The sequence below is a fragment of the Propithecus coquereli genome, unplaced genomic scaffold, assembly GCF_000956105.1.
Source record: "Propithecus coquereli isolate 6110/MARCELLA unplaced genomic scaffold, Pcoq_1.0 Scaffold242, whole genome shotgun sequence".
NCBI lineage: Eukaryota > Metazoa > Chordata > Mammalia > Primates > Indriidae > Propithecus > Propithecus coquereli.
Window position 1 is genome coordinate 3,252,638 of NW_012147975.1, and position 7,491 is coordinate 3,260,128.

Here is a 7,491-nt window from a genome sequence, read left to right on the forward strand (position 1 = left end):
GTGTGTGTGCAGGAGGCAGGAAGTGTCGGCTCCCTCTCGGGAGTGGGGGGGCGGTCAGCTAGAAGTTTCCTCCCTTAGGCTTCTGACAGTCTTACCTCTCAGACAGCCCGGAACTCCCTGGTTTCTGGGGATCTGTAAAAACCGAAGGCACAGATTGGGGGGGTCACACGCTGTAACTCAGAAGCCCAGCCTTCCCCTCAAAGCCCACCCAAGGGGACCCCCCCAACTCATGGAGTGGTGCTTGTGTCAGTCCTTCCCTCAGCTGCAGGCGGGTGTCGCCCTGGGCTCTCGCCCTGGGTCCTCAGCACAGAGGGGCAGAGGGGGCCCTGACGGCCACGGCAGGTACCTTCAGACTCCTTGCTCTTCCGACACTTGAACCTTAGACTGACCACGCTGACTAGGACGATCACCACAACCACCAGGATGACAATGAAGCTGATAACACCTGAACAGGGAAAAGGATGAGGTGAAAGGAGGCAGAGGAGGGCACGAAGCGGGCAGCCAGAGTCCAGAATTCTCTTCCCGGCTAAGTCCTGTATAGGCAGGCTCCGGGAGCAAAGTGCAGTCCACTTCGTGCTGAACAAACGAGCTCTCGGCCTGCTGCTGGCCAAGGTGGGCTCCACAGCCCAGCTCCAGCCCCCGTGAGAACATGGAAGAGCCTCCCTCCCACCAGGGCCTTCCTCATCGGCCAGTCCCTCCCGGAACAAATGGGTGAGATTTGAACTTGTGGTTCTAGACCCAGCGTCCAGGTCAAGTCCAGGGGTCGGGTCCCCTCCCATGCCCCGCCTCTCCTCCCTCTCTCACCAAATGCAGCCACAGTGAGCACCGTCTCTGAGGTGGGGCTGGGCAGGACCGTCAAGTCTTCCCTTGCGCTCAGGCTCGTGCTGGCTGAATCGGGAGTAACATTCTGAGACGTGTCTAAAATGGAGTGGGGTTAAGTACATCAGAGCAGAGGACCCACACAGCCTCCGGAGACAGCTGGCTTCCCTCCCACTTCCCCCAGGTAAAAGACCGCAGAGAGAGCTCACACCCTACAAAAAAGACTTCCTCCCTGCCACTCCAACCAGACCCCCTGAGGATGGAGGTCAGAACTGCGGTGATGTGGGGCCCTGTGAATAGCATTGCTGGTTGCTCGTGTTGCTGGTTCCAGAGGACTTCAGAAGATTCAGAATGTTTCCCTCGTTGTGCTCTTCCCACCACCCCTTGGGGCCCAGAGGAAAGGGATTTATGCTGCAGAGACAGGAAGGCAGACCGGGCAAGGCAGAGCCATCTGGGTTTTGCCAAGGGTTGAGGTGGGAGGAAAGAAGGGCCCCAGAGGCTGAGGCTCAGGTGCCCATCCAGGCTGCCAGTGAAGGGGCCCAGGTTTTTGGCCCCCTTAAAAAGTGCTACGGTCACCCCTTTCTTCCCTCCATGACTCATGCACTTCAGACCTGGTTGCTTGTTCCATTTGCTTATCTTTCCTCATACCCCCACCCAAATAAGTCCAGGGGTGTAAAAAAGCCCAGAGCCAAGGGATAAGATGACAGAAAGGGTCACAGACACCTCGCCTCAGCTCCTCTTCCTTCTGAGCCAGAACATACCTTCACCTGTGCGGCCGCCACTGCTGCTGCCACCGCGGCCGCCACCGCTGCTTGGGGCGCCTGTGCCTGCCGTGAGACAGCACGGCCCAGATGGGGGGCTCCACCCCTCCCCAGCTCTTCTCCCATGCTGCTGGGTGAAGGCCAACCTGCCCTGAGAAGAGTCTCGGCCTTTCCCAGCATTTTCTGCCTCCTTTCCCTTTGTTTCGGGGTCTTCCTCTCTAACTATGCCTTCCTCAGTCCCAAGTCCAGGCTCCTTTTACCTTCGCCGTGACCAGGCCCAAGTTCCTCTCTCCACTCCCCGCCAAGCCTCTCTCATTCTTTCCCAAACCAGGGTGCTGCGGATGTGGATCCTGACTGTGGGACAGCACCTGGGCCTCCCGAAGAGGGGAAGAAGGAACCCGCCTGGACATAACCCAGAGTCCTTCCGCCACCCACCGCCAGCCTGCCCCGGGCACTCACCAAGTCCTGATGTGTGTTTCTGTGGCTGGGCCCGAGTGGGGCCCTGCGAGAACGTGGAGTAACCGTCTACGGTGCTTGAGCCCGGTGTCAGCAGCGTGCTCGCTCCCGTGGGGGCCTGTGGGGCCTTGTTTGGAGCAGCTGGAATCAGGAAGCACACGGGGGCCTGCTCAGGGCCTCCACCAGCACGTGCATGGGGAGGGCTTTTCAGTTCAAAATCTTCCTTTTCTTTACCGCTTTCAATTCCAGAAGGGGCCAGTCTCTCATTTACCCCTGGGCCTTTACCTGTGCCGTGCCCTCCTCTGCCTGGAATACGCCCTGCCACCGTCCGCCCCACAGCCTTTGCCTGCACGCCCAAGTCCCTGGCTTCAGCTCCAGAGGCCGCTCACTCAGGCCAAGTCTGGAGTGCCTGACACTGCTCTGGGCTCCCACAGCGCCTGCTTGTGCCCGTCACAGGCTGCCTCGTCTGCTTTGTAATTGTCACCCTGAGGTTCTCTTCCCTTATCTGTTCCCCCACTAGTTTATATTGTCCTTTAGAGCAGAAACTGTCTGGCTCCTCACTGGGCCCTCCCTGGATGGCATTTGTAGTCCGAACACCACAGCACCTGGGGTACTGGTGCTGGGCAGAGGGCGTGGGCTGTTAGGCTCTGAGGAAGGGATGTGTCCTGCAAGGACACACATGGGGCGTTGGAGGCAAGGCAGGTTTGGTGACACCACACTCCCTCGCCCATCCAAGAACGCTTGGGCTCCAAGCAGGTCTGAATGACTGGGTGTGGGGCAGGAGAGGAGACCAGCTCCTCGGCAACCACACTTACCTGTATTGCGAGAAGTTGGCTTTGTGGTCAGGCTTAGACTGCTGAAGGCTCCTGCAACAGATCATAAGAGGTTGAGGGGTCCGCTGCCTCCTGTTGCTCTGTCTCCCTCTCTTCTTCCCTGTATCTGGTGAGTCTGTCTCCCCACCCCACTTCCCACTCCCAGCCATTCATCTCTTTCAAGACATGTTAGACTGGGCCAGGCCGAAAAAAATCCCTAGATGAGCTCAGCCTTGGATGAGCTCCTGAAAAGTCTGGTCCCAGCCCCAATTACCTGAGCTTAGTGCCAAACTGGCATAGAGCTCCTCTCACCCTCCCTAAGCTCCCAGGCCTAAATGCTGGAGTAGACCCTGTGTGTTTGCTCTTACCCTGAGAGCTAGAGGTCTGGGTTGTCATGGGCTGTGAGTTGTGGCCTGCAAGAGAAAGCAAAACACACAGACTAGCGTGGTGAGTCTCCCGCCCCGTACAGAACCCACAGAGAAAGCCTGGCCTTCTGGCTCTCTAAGCCCCGCATGCTGGAAGGCAGACACGCTCGGCAGAGGGCTAAGGGACATGGGCTCTAGCGCATGGTGCTGGCTTCCTCTGAGACTGACTCAATAGCACCATCACCACCACCTCATGGTTCAGAGTCCCAGAGTCTTTTCCTGTCTCTTCAATCCCACATGGGTATTATACCAACCTGGCACAAGGTCAGGGGAAGGTTATTTTAAATAGCAACACGTCCAAGGACAGAGGACCAATGACTGGTTGCATTTAGACAAGGACCCAGGACTCCAGGTCTCTAGGCTAAAGTTTACCCTAAGCTGCCACTGGACCATTCATTTTCCCCTGTGAAGACTGTCATCCTGGAGCTGCCCCAAGGGAAGGGGATGGGAAGACGGGAAGGTGAATGAGACGGGGCAGGAATTAGGGCTTGTATCTGGGCTCTCTCTGCGCCCCCCCACCCCCGCCCCAGCTGGAGGTAGGAGCCTGCAGAGGAAGCCAGTTCTGAGGTATACACAGGAGGCAGGGAAGCTCTAGAACGAGGAACCAGTTTACTCTTACAGGCAGAGGTTACTTAGGAAACGGTTGCTATTGGCCAAACCCAGAGAGGAGTCAGTTACCAGGAGTCCCTAGTCAGAGGCCTCCTTAGCGTCTTTGTATGTACGTGTGTGTCTGTGAGCCTCTCTGCAGATGTGTGTGTGCGTGTGTGCCCCCGTGTGCGTCCCGCTGTGTGTGTGGGACCTGAAAGGTCAGGTTGTGTTTGCTCATTTTCCACAGTGAAATCATTCTTCAAACCTGCGAACAATGTGAAAGGAAAACAACGTGGGGAAATGGAGCCGCCCAGCCGGGTTCCCGTCCCTCTGCTCCGGCTGCGACTGCAGCCCCCGGCCTGGCCCTCCTGCTCCCTTGGCCTCTCATCGTCAGGGCAGCACCAAGCCCGGGCCTGGATGGACTGCGGCGGCTGGGTGCCAGGGGCCCGCCCCAGCCTGTGGCAGCCTGCTGGTCTGTTTATTTTCCTTAAGCCACTGCCTTCCTCCATGGGGCTATCACTTGGATTAGTGTAGAATTAATTGTTTCCAAGCCCCAGCTTGACCAAACCCTGGGCCATGTTTTTCAAGGTCACCATTTCTGAGAGCCCCATTCCCTTGTTGGGTGGGGGGTTAAGAAGGAAGTTAAAACTTGTAGGAAGCTCAGGCTAAAGAGAACTCTTTCTAGCTGGGGATGACCCTGGGAGAGTCCTTTCAATCCAAGGCATGTCCTGAAAACATCTGTTGGTTATTGATAAGCATATCTAATGTACCATCTAAATGCTATAAGGACATAACTTAGTTTTTGGTGGGAAGGCACAGTGCACCATCCTCCTGCATTTATCTAGAAAGAAAACTATTTAGTAGTTTGGGAGGAGTTCCAAAGTCACAAGCTTCAAGTCCCAGTTGCCCACTTGCTCTCTGATTCTTGCCCCTCCCCTTGTCACCAACAAAGATTCGTCTGTGAGCAGGGGAGGGATTTAGGGAGCATCTGTGCCGCAGGCGGGGGCCTCTGACACTGGGCCCGCAGATGCCCGAAGAACTCTGGCCACAGGAGTTTCTGATTTTCCTGGTCTCCCCTCCCTAGTCCCTACCTGCTTTATTCCCTTCCAGTCTATCTCTACCCCACCCCCATTTTCCTCAAGAGCCTAGTTTAGTAGTTAAAATCATGGATTTTAGAGTCTGACAGGCTTGAGTTCAAGTCCCAGCTCTGTCACTGACTGTCTGACCTGGGTCTCAGTTTTTTCTACTTTAAAATGGAAGTGATATTAGTGCCTCACAAGTTGTGAGGAAAAGAAAATGCATATAAAGCACTTGACACAGTGCCTGACAGATAAATCTGTCCCTGCTCAATATATGCTACACACTTTGATTTTTGCCCCGTTCTCTCAACTCCTCCAAGTCTCACATCCGCCCTGGCTCTGTGTATCAGCGGTCGAGCCCCTGTGCGGGCCTGACCGCGCTCGGAAGGATGCCTCCGTCCACCAGAACCGAGGAGGCACTGAGTGCTCTGCGCTGTCAGGACGAGAGGTTAGGAGACTCGGGGAGGGATGGTGGCTGAGGCACTGGAGAGCCTGGCGCCTGCCTGGGGGAGGACAGTGGGTAGGCAAGCTGGGAGCAGTCTGGGCCTGTGAAAACGCCATCTCACTGGCCTCCCCGGCAGTTTCCACAGCAGCCTAGTCCCCCAGCCCCAGCCCCACGACTCTGTCCTGGGAGGTGGGGGGAACGGGGCAATTAGAGTTTTACCCCCAGCCCATGGGCTTTTAGAGAAATGCCTGACCCCTCTGAGAGGCAGAGGGTTCTGGTTCTCAGGCCCTCTCGCCCACCTCCAGGAAAGGGCCGCCACCCTTCCCATCCAAGCACTCTTGCGCTCTGCTGTTTGAGCACAGAGGATTTGTGGGGGCTGAGGTGGGGGCGGGGGGGACCAAAGGGAAGTTGCTGCCCTGTGAGTCAGAATGTCCTGGACTTCTCATGATTCCCAGCAACTGCTCCCTAACTAGAGGACCCTGATGAGCTGCTTCGGGACTCAGCAGAGCCCTGTCTGAGAGGTGTTGTTTCTGAGTAATCTCCTCTGGAGGTCACCTCGTCTAGCCCCCTCGGTGAGAATGGTAATTCTCCTTGGTAAATAGTTCTCTGTGTCTAACCCGAGTCCCTCTCGCTGTGATTTGAGCTTAAAGTCAACATTTGGAATTCCCAGGTGGTTACTCCTCATATGAAAGAAGAAAAAAGATCACCTGTAAAGCCCAAGGTGCAGACAATTTCGTGTTAGAACAGTCGATAGCGTGGCCACGGTTAGCTCAGCCCCCAGACCACAGGGTGAGGCTCAAGGTGGCAGCCACGCTCTTCTTAGGCCTGCGCACACCTGGAAGAAGCTTTCTGGCCTCATTCTCACACCAAGACAGCGCTTCCCATAATTCAGGAGACCAGCCTCTGTGGGGGCCTCAGTTCGCCCTGGACAATTCCCCACAAACGGGTTTAATTAACCATATCGCTGCTCTATCCCTGCCTGGTAATAGCACCCTCAATCCCACTGGTCCCCTTCACAGAATTTCCCTCGCGCACACCCCCGATGGAGAGCATGTGTGTCCTGAAGGACTGACGAGGGATCAGGCGCCCAAGACTGCCAGCCACGGAGACGAACCACTGAAGGAAAGTGGCAGGTGCCTCTTACCTGGGAGCAGGAGGAAGCCCAGGATGGCCCAGCACAGCTGCGTGGCTCCTACGGTCCCCATGTCAGCTGGCTATGTGGCGGGCAGGCAGCAGCTCAGTGGAGGCTCTGTCCATAGTGGAAAAGAGAGAGGGAGTGCTGGGGCGGGGTGGGGGTGGGGGCTGGCTCTCCAGGAGCTTCCTGCTAAAGAATAGAAGGAAACAGATTGGGACTAGCTCCAGGGGCCCCGCTAAGCCGGCAGCCCAGATGAGGATGTGAGGCTGCAGCAGCAGTGACCACAACTGCGTGCCAGGGCCCTGTGTGGCCTCTAGGGCCTGTGCACGGTGACCAGTGATGGCGACCTGGCCCGATCCCTATTCTCTTCTCCTCAGAGGGGTCCATCAGTTTCCGCCATGCACCACCTGGGGGCTTTCCTGGAGTCTGACTCCCATCCCATCCCACGCTGCTTCAGACCTGCTTCTCCTGAAGCTCAGCCCACCAGCCGCCCATGCTCTGTGCACTCTGAATTCTCCACATTCCTCTCCCTCCTCGGGGCTCCCAGTGCAGATGGGACTCCCGGAGTCTTTAGGGAGGCCCTACAAACATTACTGTGATTCTTAGTAGGAAAAAGGAGTGGGCCACACTCCAAGCTTCCTTCCCTCTGCCCCCATCGGGGTTAGGTGTTCCCTGTGCTGGGTGCACCCTGTCCTCCGCATCCGCGCAGCTCTTACACTGCAGGCCAGCATTGTCACTTTTCTGTACCCCCGCGACCTGGCACAACGCCTGCCATAGAGCCGGTCTTCAGCGTATATTTATTGAACTAAACTCAAAAAATTTAAGAGCAGAGAAATATTACACACAATCCTACCTCCTTAATATTAATTATATCATTGTCGTGGATTTCCTTCCTGTCTATATGCCTGCCAATCTGTGAAAATATGTGTATACATATATAATCATTTATAGGATTGGTATCCTTTTCTCCT

At 56.2% G+C, this 7,491-nt stretch overlaps 1 protein-coding gene across 1 annotated transcript in view; it reads right to left on the reverse strand.

Moving 5' to 3' along the window:
• ECSCR (endothelial cell surface expressed chemotaxis and apoptosis regulator) overlaps positions 1–6,652 on the reverse strand; it is a 10,882-nt gene extending 4,230 nt beyond the window's left edge. The window contains exons 1-7 of the mRNA XM_012646336.1: positions 6,530–6,652; positions 3,217–3,261; positions 2,852–2,902; positions 2,040–2,177; positions 805–918; positions 347–445; positions 96–132 (exon numbers count right to left, since the gene is read on the reverse strand). Coding sequence (XP_012501790.1) covers positions 96–132; positions 347–445; positions 805–918; positions 2,040–2,177; positions 2,852–2,902; positions 3,217–3,261; positions 6,530–6,590 — 545 coding nt within the window. The 5' untranslated portion in view covers positions 6,591–6,652. The remainder of the gene's footprint in view (positions 1–95; positions 133–346; positions 446–804; positions 919–2,039; positions 2,178–2,851; positions 2,903–3,216; positions 3,262–6,529) is intronic.
• Between the last annotated feature and the right edge of the window lie 839 nt (positions 6,653–7,491).